This window comes from Crocuta crocuta, unplaced genomic scaffold, assembly GCF_008692635.1.
Source record: "Crocuta crocuta isolate KB4526 unplaced genomic scaffold, BGI_CrCroc_1.0 scaffold64, whole genome shotgun sequence".
NCBI lineage: Eukaryota > Metazoa > Chordata > Mammalia > Carnivora > Hyaenidae > Crocuta > Crocuta crocuta.
This window is the reverse complement of record NW_027530640.1, coordinates 12,565,429-12,581,033: the sequence shown is the minus strand read 5'-3', so window position 1 is coordinate 12,581,033 and position 15,605 is coordinate 12,565,429. Positions and strand designations below refer to the sequence as shown.

General features: G+C 41.5%; 1 protein-coding gene across 4 annotated transcripts in view; it reads right to left on the bottom strand.

The window, feature by feature from the left end:
- Nucleotides 1–12,803, bottom strand: part of ANKHD1 (ankyrin repeat and KH domain containing 1) — a 125,052-nt gene extending 112,249 nt beyond the window's left edge. For all 4 annotated transcript variants that reach the window (XM_077768761.1, XM_077768764.1, XM_077768763.1 and 1 more), the window contains exon 1: nucleotides 12,397–12,803. In XM_077768761.1, the coding sequence (XP_077624887.1) occupies nucleotides 12,397–12,687 (291 nt within the window). In that variant the 5' untranslated portion in view covers nucleotides 12,688–12,803. The remainder of the gene's footprint in view (nucleotides 1–12,396) is intronic.
- Nucleotides 12,804–15,605: the final 2,802 nt, after the last annotated feature.

Genomic DNA, 15,605 nt, shown 5'->3' with positions numbered 1-15,605 from the left:
CTATTATACATGATCTTTATTATTTTGTCAAACTCCAACCTTTTGATTTGCTATTATCTAATCTGATTTAAAAAAAATCACACAAGACTTACATCAAAACTTGTTCTCACTCAGGGGCCCCTAGCTGGCTCAGTCGGGTAGGCCTCTGACTTCGGCTCAGGTCACGATCTCATGGTTTGTGAGTTAGTTAGAGCCCTGTATCAGGCTCTGGGCTGACAGCTCAGAGCCTGGAACCTGCTTCAGATTCTGTGTCGCCCTCTCTCTCTGCCCCTCCCCAGCTTGTGCTCTGTCTGTCTCTCTTTCTCCGTCTCAAAAACATTAAAATTTTTTTAAAAAACCAAACATTTGTTCTCACCCAAAAAGTGATTTACAGATTCAATGCAATCTCTATCAAGGGGCAAGTCGGTTAAGCATCCGACTTCAGCTCAGGTCATGATCTCATGAGTCATGAGTTTTAGACCCACATTGGGGTCTGTGCTGACAGCTCAGAGCCTGGAGCCTGCTTCAGATTTTGTGTCTCCCTCTCTCTTCATCCCTCCCCCACTTGTGCTCTGTCTCTCTCTCTCAAAAATAAATAAAAACATTAAAAAAGAAAAAAGCCCAAGGGCAATTTTTGCAGAAATACAAAGGCTCATCCTAAAATCCTTGTGGAATCTCAAGGAACTCTGAATAGCCAGAACAATCTTGAAAAAGCACAAATTTAGAGGACCAACACTGCCTGATTTCAAAACTTACTACAAAAATTACAGTAATCAAAACAGTGTGATACTGGCATAAAACAGACCAATGGAACGGAACAGACAGGCCAGAAATGAACCCTCCAATATATGGCCAAATGGTTTTCAAAAGGACACCAAGACCATTCATTGGGGGAGTTGAGAGTCTTTCAAATAATGGTGCTGGAAAAAATGGGTATCTATAAGCAAAAGAATGAAGTAGGACCCAGATCTTACATTGTATACAAAAATTAACTCAAAATGGATCTAAGACTTAAATGAAAGAGCTAAAACTATAAAATTTTTAGAAGAAAACACTGGAGAAAATCTTCATGACACTAGATTTGTCAATAACTTCATTGATATGACACCAAATGTACAAACAAAAGAAAAAATAAGTAAAATGTACTTCATGAAAATTAAAAATGTTTAGGCACAAAAGGACACTATCAACAGAGTGAAAAAGCAACCCAATGTATGGAAAAAAAATAGGTGCAAGTTATATATATAAGTGACAAATATACAAAGAACATCTACAAATAAACAATGAAAAAACAACCCAATTAAAACTGGGGAAAAGAAAGATTTGAATAGACACTTTTCCAAAGATATACAATGGCCAAAGGCACATAAAGATGCTGAAGATCAGGATTCATTAAAGAAATGCAAATTAAAACCACAACGAGTTACTACTTCACACCCATTAGGATGGCTATTATCAAAACAAAATAGAAAATAAAAGTATGGGCAGAATGTGTGGAAAGTGGAACACTTGTGCAATTCTGGTGGGAATGTAAAATAGTATAGCTGCTATGGAAAACAGTATGGTGATTCCTCAAAAAATGAAAAATAGAATTACTATATGATCCTGCAACCCCACTACCAGCTATATACCCAGAAGAACTGAAAGCAGGGACTTGAACAGGTATTTGTAAACCATGTTCACAGCAGCATATTCTTTTTTTTCTTTAATGTTTGTTTACATTTGAGAGAGAAAAACAGAGTGTGAGTGGGGAAGGGGCAGAGAGAAGAGGGAGACACAGAATCCGAAGCAGGCTCCAGGCTCTGAGCTGTCAGCACAGAGCCTGATGCGGGGCTCAAATTCCCAACCTGTGAGATCATGACCTGAGCCGAAGTCAGACACTTAACTAACTGAGCCACCCAGGCGCCCCTCTTTTTTTTTTTTTTTAAAGTTTATTTATTTAGAGAGACAAGGAGAGCAAGTTCATGCACACACACCTGTGCAAGGGTGGGAGAGGGGTAGAGAGAGAGCGAGAGAGAGAGTCCTAAGCAGACTTCGTGCTGTCAGTGCAGAGTCCAATGTGGGGCTTGGTCCTATGAACCGTGGGATCATGACCTGAGCCGAGATCAAGAGTTGGATGCTTAACTGATTGAGTCACCCAGGCGCCCCTCACAGCAGCATATTCTTAAGGGCCAAAAGATAAAAGCAATCCAAGTGTCTATCAACAGATGAATGGATAAACAAAAGGTGGTATATACATACAATGGTATAGTATTCAGCCTTTAAAAGTAATGAAATTCTGACACGTGCTACAACATGGATGAACGCATGAATGCATAATGGTAAGTAAAATAAACCACTCACAAAAGTAAAATACTGTGGGGTGCCTGAGTGGTGTAGTCATTTGAGTGTCTGACTCTTGGTTTCAGCTCAGTTTGTGATCCCAAGGTCATGGGACTGAGCTCCACAGTGGGCTTACCACGGAGCATGGAGCCTGCTTAAGATTCTCTCTCCCCCCAGCCGCTATCTCTCTCCCACCCCTTTGTCCCTCTTCCCAGCATACATTAAAAAAAGTAGAAATACTGTATTATTCCACTTGTCTCATGTAACTAGAGTAGTTAAATTTATAGAGAAAGTAGAATTGTGGTTGGTAGGAGCTGAGGAAGGGCAGATGGGGATGAACACAGAATTTGAGTTTGGGAAGATGAAAACATTCCAGAGTTGGCTATTGGTGATGGCTTCACAATAACATGAATGTACTTAATGCCACTAAACTGTATCATTTAAAATGGCTAAAATGGTAAATTCTGTGTTACGGATATTCTAACACAACTAAAACAAAAGACAAAAAAATGGTTAAAATGGTAAATTTTGTCTATTTATATTTTAACACACACACACACACACACACACACACACACACATACACTCAACAAAAAAACTGTCCTCATACAAATTCTTAAATCAAATTTACCTTGGCAACTTAGTAAACTGGTCTCCTGTACAATTCTTTGGTTCTTAAAGCTAATCCCTGGGGGTATACTTGCCATTGTCTTTTCAAAATTGGCACACTAATGCAGGTGAATCAAACAGCCAGGATACACTGGGATAGCTACTCTAAACAAAATAAAACTGGGGCACCTGGGGGGCTCAGTCGGTTGAGCATCCGGCTTCAGCTCAGTTCATGATCTCATGGTTCATGGGTTCAGGCCCCCACATCGGGCTCTGTGCCTGGAGCCTGCTTCAGATTCTGAGTCTCCTTCGCTCTCTGCCCCTCCCCCATCTCTCTGTGTCTCTCAGTAATAAATAAATGTTAAAAAATTTTTTTTAATAAAACAAAAGAATAAAAAACAAAAACACCCTTTCTACTACTGCAAATATCCATTCAGGGAAAAATTCTATGAGAATAGAAGTATATGTAAAGGATTAAGATTAGGGGAGCCTGGTTGATCAGTCAGTTAAGCATCTGACTGTGGCTCAAGTCATGATCTCACTGTTTGTGAGCTGAGTCCCGCTCTTAGCACAGAGCCTGCTTTAGATCCTCTGTCTCACTCTCACTCTCTGCTCCCCACCCCTGCTCATGTTCTTTCTTAAAAATAAAATAGACATTCAAAAAAAAGGATAAAGCTCAAATGTGCTCTCTGACTGACAGTTGCTAAATTTCAGTCTAGGAAATAAAATACAGCTTTATATATACAACTTTACTTTCTTGTTGGTTTAGGTAAAGTTGACTAGAAGAAAAGTAATCCAGTCAATCATCACAAGGCAAATGATTTTCATTCACAGGAACTACACACTGTCATTAACTACCAATAGAATAGCATAGTGATTTTAGGGGCACCTGGGTGGCTTAGTCGGTTAAGCGTCCGACTTTCGCTTAGGTCATGATCTCGCGGTTCGTGGGTTCGAGCCCCGCGTTGGGCTCTGTGCTGACTGCCAGCTCAGAGCCTGAGGCCTGTTTCAGAGTCTGTGACTCCCTCTCTCTCTCTGACCCTCCCCTGCTCATACTGTCTCTCTCTCTCTCTCTCCTGGAAATAAATAAAACATTAAAAAAATTAAAAAAAAATAGAATAGCATAGTGATTTTAATTTCTACAAATTAATTAGAGTGTAACAATATGCAAAACCAATGTTTCCCAAATTGGGAAAGGAGCAAAGTTGGGTATATGCCTTTCCATATCAGTAGTTTTAATATTTATTTAATTATTTTAAGAAGAATAATGACAGGGGCGCCTGGGTGGCTCAGTTGGTTAAGCATCTGACTTCAGCTCAGATCATGATCTCAGTTTGTAGGTTCAAACCCCACATCAGGCTCTGTGCTGACAGCTAGCTCAGAGCCTGGAGGCTGTTTCAGATTCTGTATCTCCCTCTCTCTATGACCCTCGCTTGCTCATGTTGTCTCTTTCTCAGAAATAAATAAAATATAAAAAAGATTTTTTTAAAAAGAGATGAATAATGACAAGGCCTGAACTTTTCTTTCTTTCTTTCTTTTTTAATACTTTTTTATTTATTTCTAGGAGAGAGAGAGAGAGACAGCGTGAGCAGGGGAGGGCCAGAGAGAGAGAGGGAGATACAGACTTTGAAATAGGCTCCAGGCTCTGAGCTGGCAGTCAGCAGAGCCCGACGTGGGGCTCGAAACCACGAACCGCGAGATCATGACCCAAGCGAAAGTCGGACGCTTAACCAACTAAGCCACCCAGGCGCCCCAGGCCTGAACTTTTCAAATAAGTTCAATTACAAAATTACCTTAGAATACTGCTCCTCCTATACTCAGTGGTGTACTTTTTAAAAATGTTTTACAATGTTTATTTTTGAGAGGGGGGAGGGGCAGAGAGAGAGCAAGACAGGGAATCTGAAACCGGCTCCAGGCTATGAGCTGTGAGCACAGAGCCCAATACCAGGCTCGAACTTGGGAACAGCAAAATGATAACCTAGGCCAAAGAGGACACTTAACCAACTGAGCCACATAGGCGCCCCACTGGTGTACTTTTAATAGCCTGATATATTTATACTGATCTACACAGCAGTCACTAATTTCATTAAATAATATAAAACTTTTCCGACAAGGTCAACTATGGATTATATTGAGATAGGCATGTCTTAAGCAACTAATTAAATTCATTGGTAAAATGCATCAGAAAAGAAACAGCATAACAAGTAAGATAACCAGAATGGGAGTCAGATGACCCATTTTGACTATGAATTAGCAGTGTAATCCTGGACAAGTCACTAACTCAATTGTTTCCAGACTTCTGAGGCTTTACCCAGAGTCTCCACACAAAGTTTCTAATCTTATATTTTATCAAATATGGATATTTTAAAAATTCATTTTGTAACAGTAAAAAGTACATTTTCTCAAAATAGAAAAAAGGAGGAAAAAGTACCTTTATGAGAGCCTCACTACACTATCCTTACTTTTCTCATTTCACTTTAGATAAGCAAAAACTTCTACAGGCACTAAGCAAGCATTTATTGGAGAAAGAGTATTTCGTAACCAAAACCGACCAATTTCTTAATCTGAAGAAGCAAAATAATAGCATAAGTTCTAGATTCAAATCCTAGCTTTACCACTTACAAGCTATGGAACATTTTAAACAGTTTTTTTGTTTGTTTTTTGTTTTATGGATTCATCATTACTGAGCCTACATTTACTCATCTATAAAAATTCAGATGTCTACCTCAAAGGGGTGTTGAAATGATTAAATAAAATAACGAAAGTATCTACTATGATACTGGTATATAATATGAATTCAATAAATGGTAGCAGTTACCTAAAAATGAGATGAGACAGGATTATCACCAAGATTCTATGACTTTACAGAAAAGCAAAAGGAGAGAAAAACTGAAAATCATAAGGTCTGAACTGAAATGAAAACAGATATACTGAAATACTGAAGTAGTTAATTTATAACTGGTTAAAAAAAAGAAAAAGAATTGATTTTATTTCTTACATCTTTGATTCTGCAGGAAGGTAAATTAGGCAAAAGAAAAAACCAAAATGGCAGACTCCTCATTTCTTTTCTTTTACTTGCCAATTTAAGACTAATAATTTTTTTTAAATATTTTTATTTATTTCTAGGAGAGAGAGAGAGTGAGACAGCGTGAGCAGGGGAGGGTCAGAGAGAGAGGGAGATACAGACTCTGAAATAGGCTCCAGGCTCTGAGCTGGCAGTCAGCTCAGAGCCCGACGTGGGGCTCGAACCCACGAACTGCGAGATCATGACCTAAGCGAAAGTCGGATGCTTAACCGACTAAGCCACCCAGGCGCCCCTAAGACTAATACTTTTTAAAAACTGCTTTGCTTTCTTTAAAGCAAAATATTTTATTTATCTTATCTATCACTGAATCAGAAGGCCAGAAGTGATTTTCAGAGGTCATCTAGTACATTATCACATTACTACAAGACTTTGAAAGGAATGTGCTTAAACTCATCTCCAACGCTTCATTCTTAAAATGTTTTACCACTCTGATTAGATAAAAAGTCTAAATTACTTCTCAAATTTACCACTTACAAATCACACATGAATAGTATGTTATATATTGTATAACAATAAGGAAAATTAAAATACATATTTCAATTTCCATAAAGAAATTCTGAAAGGAAAAGACAGACATTTAAAAATGTAGAGGGCAGGACACTTGGGAGCAGAAATTAGATCAAGACTTTTCACTGTATTTTTCTTTATGTCACTGTGACTCATAAACTGTATGCATGTAATCACCTATTGAATGTACTAAGTAACAACCAAAAAAACCCCTATATTCTTTAAGCTTCACAATAAGGTTTTCCTCCACCCAAATCCAATCAACTCTGGTTTGGCCCACATTCATATAACCACTTATCAACACGTCATTTTGTATGTAAAGCCTTAAGGCTTTACAGAATGAAACTTGTGCAATATAACAAATTGTTACAGTGATAACATGTAACCTTTCTTTCTGTAAACATTTCCAATGTCCCCAAAATTTGCTCACTAGAATACAAAGTTATGTTTCCTAGGGGCACCTGAGTGGCTCAGTTGGTTAAGCGATGACTTCAGATCAGGTCATGATATCCCAGTTTGTGAGTCCCACATTGGGCTCTCTGCTGACAGCTGTCTCCTTTCTGTCACTCTCTCACTTACAAACTCTTTCTCAAAATAAACATTAAAATTTGTTTTAAGTTTTATTTCCTATTGTATCACTAATACTAATAATTTATGGAATACAGCCCTTCTACCTTGAATAAAATCCCCATAAAGACTTTTTAGAAATTAATTTTCAAGGATGATAAATGAATTTTTCAAAAATAATATTTTAAGTGAAAGTTCCCCAAAATGATAAATGTACCACAGAAAATTTACAGCATTAAATCTTTTAGTACTTTTCAATTTCTCTCCTGTCCAGATTATGAGCATAAGCCTTGAGATGCTATTAAGAGCACTGACTCACCTTGTTTACCTAAAGTTTGAATACAGAGTATTTATGACAAAATTGCCATTTCTGCCGATAAGAGTGGCCTCTAGACCAGTGGTTCTCAACCAGGGGTGATTTTGTCCCCAGGAGACATTTAGCAATATCTGCTGACATCTATGGCTGTCACAACTGGGTGGGTTCTACTCGCATCTAGTGTGTGAAGGAACATTGCTAATACCTAGGATGGCCCCACACAACAAGAATTATCTGGACTAAAATATCAATAGGTTACTGTTGAGAAAACTTGCTCTATGTTATAAATTATAAGAAACTCTAGAGGAAATGATACATCTCTTCTCCAACTAGAGAAAATCAAAATGAAAATTCTGTATGGCTATATTTTGCCTCTAAAAATAATTTTCAAGGAAAAACAATTCCCTACAAAGCTGTTGCTATAAATTGTTGTATACAGTTTTTGTGTGCTTTTACATAATTGTAAATGGGCACCTGCCTCAAGAAAAAAACCTCAGTGATATCAAGCTATGCTTTCTAATTGGGTATTTGTCTTTACAGTGTGTATATATGAAGAAATACACATACATAGGCTCTTATAGGCCTAGAAAATTTCTGAAAGAAAAATTTTAATATTGGTTGTCAATGAAAAATTATATTGGAAGGGTCAGTGGGGATAAGAAGGACTTTTACTTTAAACTTTATATGTACTACCTATACTACTGAATTTTTCACCAGGAGACTAAGTGACTTTCATAGTTTAAAAAAGATGGATGTCACATATATATACAGTATATGCACACATCCTTATGACAGAAAAATTAAGTCATAAATCTTACAAATTCTTTTCTTTAGGAATTTTCTTTTTTACTTAAAAAAAAAAAACATACTACAGGGGATCGTTGGTGGCTCAATCAGTTAAGCATCCAACTCTTAATTTCAGCTCAGGTCATGATCTCACAGTTCATGAGTTTGAACCCCAAGTTGGGCTCTATGCTGAGAGTGCAGAGCCTGCTTGGGATTCTCTCTTCCTCCCTCTCTCTGCCCCTCCCTGGCTCTCTCTCTCAAAATAAATAAATTTAAAGAAAATAGACTACAAATTTAAAATCAACATTTAAAATCAACATTTAAAAACATTTAAAAGAATATTTGGGGGGCGCCTGGGTGGCTGTGTCGGTTAAGTGCCTGACTTCAGCTCAGGCCATGATCTCACCATTTGTGAGTTCGAGCTCCATATCGGGCTTTGTGCTGGCAGCTCGNCTATAAATAAATAAAACATTAAAAAAAAAAATCAAAGATGCTCTTTCCAAACAATATCTTTAAAAAAGAAGAATTTCTGGAGTGCCTAGCTTGAGTGATGAACTCTTGTTCAGCTCAGGCCATAATCATCAGCTCAGGTCATGGTTAGTAAGATAGCCCCATGGCAGGCTCTGCACTGAAAGCACAGAGCTTGCTTGGAATTATCTCTCCCTCTCTCTGACCCTCCCCTTCTCTCAAAATAAATTAAAAAGACATTTAAAAAAAAAAGAATTTTCAACCTGACCTCTATTCTGAACAATGGATATTTTTATTAGCATCCAATGCAAGGTCTGATTTCTATTCAAGGCTTTGGACAGCTAAGGAACATGCTTGCTATGCCTGAAGAAATATAAAACATATTTACCAATGTTTATTTGTTTTTTTTTAAATGTTTTTTTCTTAATTTTATTTTTGAGACAGAGAGACAGCATGAACAGGGGAGGGTCAGAGAGAGAGGGAGACACAGAATCTGAAACAGGCTCCAGGCTGTGAGCTGTCAGCACAGAGCCCAGCGCGGGGCTCAAACCCATGAACCGTGAGATCATGACCTGAGCCGAAGTCGGACGCTTAACCGACTGAGCCACCCAGTTGCCCCAAAACATATTTACTAATGTTTAAAAATTTTTTTTAATATTATTTATTTATTTTGAAAGAGAGTGCAAGTGGGGTAGAGGCAGAGAGAGAGAGACAGCAGGGAGAATCCTAAGCAGGTTCCACATCACCAGCACAGGGCCCGATGCGGGGCTCAAACCCATGAACTTTGAGATCACGACCTGAGCTGAAATCAAGAGTCGGATGTTTAACTAACTGAGCCGCCCAGATGCCCCTAAAAATTTTTTTTAAACATTTATTCATTTTTGAGAGACAGAAAGAGACAGAGCAATGAGGGGAGGGAGGAGAAGAGAGAGAGAGACAAAGAATCTGCAGCAGGCTCCAGGCTCTGAGCTGTCAGCACAGCACCCCACGCAGGGCTCAAAATCAGGAACCTGAGAGACCATGACCTGAGCCAAAGTCAGACGCTTAACCAACTGAGCTATCCGGGAGCCCCACCAGTGTTTAAAACCACAAGAACCAAAGATCCCAAATGGTGGCATTCTCTAAGCAAGTATAATTCTAATACAAATCTTACAAAAAGACCCAAGCCCCTTCCTCAAACTAAAAGGTCTTTTCACTTAGCCAGCAAGGGAAAAACAGCTTGTTTTTTTTCAAAGCTATTGACTCTGTTAATGAATAAAAAAGAGGTCCTTGGAGTATCTATGCCTCGGTACACGAAATGTATAGAACATAAACTTATTCTCAAGCAAATCAACTAGGCCTCCACATTTCTTACTTATTTCTCACCAAGTCCTGTCCTACTGGGGAACAAGACAAACTTTACTCTCAAACTGTAAAATAACTCATTATCTCTCTGAATGTCTACATTCTAAATACTTGCTTCTAAAACATCTAGGGAAGGTGAAAATACAGATTTTAGTATAATTCAGCAGATGCCAATTGGGTGAGTGTTTTTTGAAAAACATTATGGTCTCTTCATACCAGGAATTCAAAGCCAATAATATTGGAGAAGATATTTTGTTTCACCCCCAAACACATAGATTGTACTCTACCACACACACTGTACAGGAGGGACTAGATACTTCAGGAATTTCTTCTCTATATGGTATTGGACAAACAAGATATAGAAACAAAATTTCCTTTCTACACAGGTTAAGAAAGAATCTATACACATACTGAACATCATCCTGGACCTTGGTAAAGTTCTCTGAGTATCCTAGGCACATTCATCACAAAAATTCACTCACCCATATACAATTAATACCTACATCTTTCTTAGGCACAGAACACTTAAGTAACAGGAAAATAAGTTCTTCTACCATTACCCTAAATAGGTATAAGAATCATGAATATGTAACTTCCACAATAAACACACACACACACAAAAAAAAACCCCCAAAGAGTTGTGGATTCTGCTCACAGCTTCAATCACATGGTAGGGTGACTCCAAATGAAATACAGTAAACTAGAGAGAGAGAGACAGAGAGACAGAGTGTGTGTGTATGTATATAAGCCTCACACAAATGATTAATTCAAAAGCTCATTTCCCAGATATATTTATGTAAAAAATGCTATTTATGTAAAAATTTTATGTGAATTAGTGATCTTTTATCTCACTTAGGATGATTATGTAAAAATGGCCCAGAAAATCAAGGACTTCACATGTAAACTAAAGCAAACCTTTTCAGTCTCTTTAACAAGTTAAAAAAACAAATAAACAAAAAAAAAAAACCTCTCTAATGTTTAGAGTCTAAAAGATATTCCCACCTTATTTCCTAGGTAAAAAGTACATGTGTTTTAGGTCCCTACTCCATCAATTTCCATTAAGAGGATAAAAGAAAGCCTTCCAGAAGCACAAGAGTGGAGGCGCTCCAGAGAGCCTCCCCATAACTGCCTACTCAAATAAAATTCTGCCCCACTTTGGCATAGAAGTTACTTATAGTGAAATTCAAAGATACATACATTCAAGGGACTAGCTCCCTTATATCCCACACACTTTTTTTCAAAGCAAAATGTTGGAATGAAAATGTACTAAGGTTTTAAATCTAAATGAACCCCTGTTCAGACATAGAAAGACAATGGTAGAATGGTGAGACAATGCACTAACTGTATTCAGCAACCCACAAATAGTTTCTTATTCCTCTCAAATACAACAGCCAGGATAGCTGTACACAGAGAAATCTCTGTACTTTAACACCAAGATCAGAGGTTTAAATAATTGGTCATAGGGGAATGAACCAGGCACCTTAGTATCAAAAGAGAATATTCTGAGCACTTAGAATTGCCATAAAGGAACATTACTATATCTAAGCCATGGTCAAGAGAAAAAAAATACATACATAAAATATCTCCTTTTTCCCTAGAGCCCAAAAGATAGTGATGCCTTCCATTCCAGGATGCTCAGACCTCAAAAGGCACAGTTAAGAGTTAAAGAGTTAAAATAAATGAAGGACCTAATCATTAATCTCTGCAAAAGGTGTCCAGTGTTTCACCTTACCCAAGTCTAAAAATCTACAGACTTCATCTACCCAGCTATTCTGAAGCTCAAAGATGCACTGGATTTTTCTTTTCCTGCATAACTTCACAAAAGGTCCCAGGTGAAAGGCTCACGTGCTTTTTCAGGGTAAAAGCACAGAGCTTCTTCATACTCATGTTTCAAAATAAAAAAGGAAATTAAGAACTGTTCTTACATACACAGGCGAGGCACAGGCAAACAAATGTCAGACAACTCTCAACTTTGGGGACGGGTATATAGTGGAAATGCTCTCTCAGCTAGCAAATTCGGTTTCAATGTCTCAGTCTCTCCCTCTCTCTGTCTCGCTCTCTCTCTCTCTCTCTCAGTACCAAGGGCAGGGACTCTGGCAAGACCCCGCCCCCCCATCTCCAAAGCGGGGTGGGCGGGAGGTAGCCAGAGGAGTCCTTGTTCCCGCGCGAAGCTTGGAGACCAAAGGACTCCCCATTGTGGGTCTACGGATGGTGACGGGAACCGGTCCGGCTCGAGCCGCCGGCTGAAGAGTAAGCTGAGGGCGCACTAGGCCCGCACCGCTGCCACTGCCGCCATGGAACCGATCGCTGTCAAAGAACGCTGGGGAAGCGAGAAGGTGGCCCCAACCCTGGGCTGGCCAAAAGAGAATTCATGCCTCACAGAGTATGGGCGGCGGGGGTCCTGGAAGCGTACCTCGGACACCTCGTCCTCGTCGCTGCCAGAGGCACCACCTCCACCCCCGGTCCTCAGCACCGCCGCCGCCAACTTGAAATCCAGCGCCGCGTCCCCTCCGGTCGCACCGCTGCCGCCGCCACCGACTCCAGGCGCGGGCCCGGCCTCCCCAAAGAGTCTCACGGTGCGAATACCCAGCCCGACCCCTCCCGGCGGAGGCGGCTCCGAGGCCCCGGCTGGGGCGGATCGCGGAGCCACAGAGTCCAGGTCCTCCTCAAAGGAGGTGCCGCCGCCTCCGCCATCGGTCAGCATGGTTCGCACGCGGAGCCGGAGACGCTGCCGAGTCACCCGCAGCCACCGCCGCCGCCGATCCCGGGAACGAGAGGAACAGCAGGAGGAAGAAGCTTCTCCTTCCCCCCGTCCCAGCAGCGCCACTAACTTCTCACTGCCTAACCTGCTGTCTCCCGCCCCTCACACTCGCCACTGGCTGCAGCTCCCCAGCGGCTGCAGATCATTGGACAAGTTGACCCGTCGCTCAGGCTCTTCGTCACGCGCCGCTTGCTGGCTCGCGGCCCCCAAGCTGCGTTGACCCGCGCAGGCCTAGGCGGTTGCTAACACCCGCCTCCTAGTCCCCACACGCTGACTTCCGGTCTTTTTCTACGTCTATTGGTCAACCTCTGTAACCATCGCGTCACGACCTTAAAGTGGATTAGTTGGCCTTGTGGTCAGTCATAGTGACCCCTGACAATAGGAGGCTTCATTGGTGCCATAAAGTGTCGATCACTTTGTCACAGGACGTCGCGTGGTACAATTGGCAGGCAATAGTACCATTCATCCCGCCCCCATCTGAGGTGACGGGAAAGGGCTGGGGAATTTCCACTTCTGATTAAAATCACGGCTGAGATGACGACCCGCAAGAATTAGTGAGATTTGGAGTAGAATTCACCTTGAGCTTGGTGAGGCTTATGCGTCAAGGATGCAAGAAGCACAGACCTTACCAAGCTCCCACCTGTCGCTCTCCGCCAGACGCTGAGACTGCGGCCGGAGAGTTGCTGCACGGGGATTGGAGGAATGAAGCAATCAGTCTCATCTAGTCCCCACCTTCCTGACAGTCCCTGGTTGGAGGAGCGCAGCGTCAGTCACTACAGCGGTCGCCACCTCTGGGACAGGTGAGATTGTGTAACCTAGCTGCCGCGGGCTCTTTGGGAGGGGGTGAGGGGCTGGGACAGGCCAGGGGGCAGGGCCGTTCCTGCTTGGCGCCTCCAGGCTTTCCTAGTGGAGCCCAGCGCGTGGAGCTGAGGGGACCAGGGGGGCTGCTTGGAAAGGCCGCCCCGGGGCGATTCCGCCCGCCCGCGTGCCGGGACGTGGCTGGGCGCGACGGTTCTGCAACCTACGGGCGGGATTGGCCCCGCGGGGCCGCGTTCTCTTGGAGGAAGGCCGCGGGCCTGAGGGCTGGACAGCGCCATGCCTCAGTACTGGGAACTGTCCCACCAAGGATGGTGGGAAGGCCGCTAGCAGCTCCGGAGATCAGACAGTAGGGCTGAAAGCGGTGGTTAAGAGTGTATGCTCTGGAGCCGTTTCCAGTTCTGGTGCCGCCACTTACTTGCTGTGTGACCTACGAGCGTTTGGTGTTTACTCTGTGTGTCTTTCAGTTCGTTCATCTGTAAAATGGGGCTCATAGGAGTAGGTCCCTCATGGCATTGTCGTTAAAAAAAACCTTAGCTAACAGAAGGCGCTTAGCAAAGTGCCAAACTTAAAAACCTCATTTTAGGGGCGCCTGGGTGGCTTAGTCGGTTAAGCACCCGACTTTCACTTGGGTCATGATCTCGCGGTTCCTGGGTTCGAGCCCCGCGTCGGGCTCTGTGCTGACTGCCAGCTCAGAGCCTGGAGCCTGTTTCAGTCTGTGACTCCCTCTCTCTCTGACCCTCCCCTGCTCACGCTGTCTTTCTCTCTCTCTCCTAGAAATAAATAAAACATTAAAAAAATTATTTAAAAAAACAAAAAACAAAAAACAACAAAAAAACCCCACGTCATTTTAGTTACTCTTCCTTGAGGAGTCTTCCATCTGCCCCTGGGTCCTGCCAACCAAACTAATTCTTCTCAGATCTTGGTGATGGGAAACAAGCTAGCTAAGGCGGGGGGCTGGGTAGGGGTGGGAGGAGGTATTCCCTCCCCCTATCCCCACCCTAAGGATCTGTCTCTACTTCTGTTATCTCTGTCTCTACCCGTCTATCTCCTTTGTCAATGAAGAGGGGTTTAAAATACTCGTGCTTCAACTAATCCTATGAACAAAGATCAACAGAAAGGCGTTTTGTGAAGTTTGTATGGCAAATGCCCTTTGACCCAGAGAATGTCTATATGACTTAAACCGGCTCAAAGCAAAAGGCCTGGCATGTCTCTCTTGCAACTCTTAACAAAGGGCTGTGTATGTCTTGATTGTGCGATTTTTAATATTTCACCTCCCTTGAAATTGGAATCTGATAATTCTGTAAAGAATATACCAATTTAAAAAAATTGATTCTGCCAAACATTTATTGAAAGAACATTTTGAAGATTGTGAACATTTCTTTGGCTTGGTAATTGCTAATTTTGGCATTTCTCATCCAAAAGGGGGTGGAGGGGGTGTTTTCTATAAGCAGATTATGTTAGGTAGGTGAATGCTCTTTGTAGATAATACGTTGTAGGAAATGGAAAGAACTCTTGTACCTTTTCTACAAAACTATTTTGATATAAATGCCATGTGTCCAGTCTTTAGTTAGAATTTGTGGAAGTTAATTAACCTGTTTCCTTGGTGCTGTTTAAATTTTCAAGGCATGTGTGACTAGGTCACAACCCAAACTAATAGCACCAACAAAAGAAACCCAGCTCTGCCCAACCCACTTCAAAGCTGGATTATCCAGAATTGGTATGGATACATCCTTAGGCAAAAACAGGTATTGACTGGTGCAACATTACAAAGGAACTGCTTGTCATTCCTACCATTAATACAAAAATAATTTCTGATGCAACTCCCTGAACAAACTCATTAAATTCTTTGAACAAATGTAATGAATCTCAAGAACAGGGAGAAAGAAAATCTATGCATTTCCCCCAATATATTTGAAAGAGAAACATACACTCTGTACTCACTGCTTAGCAAGCAACCCTGAGTATAGCCAGGAAAACATGATTGAGAAATAATCTTTGTTTCACCTGGATCTTTACCTGAGGCACCTGTTGTCAGGAGTTTG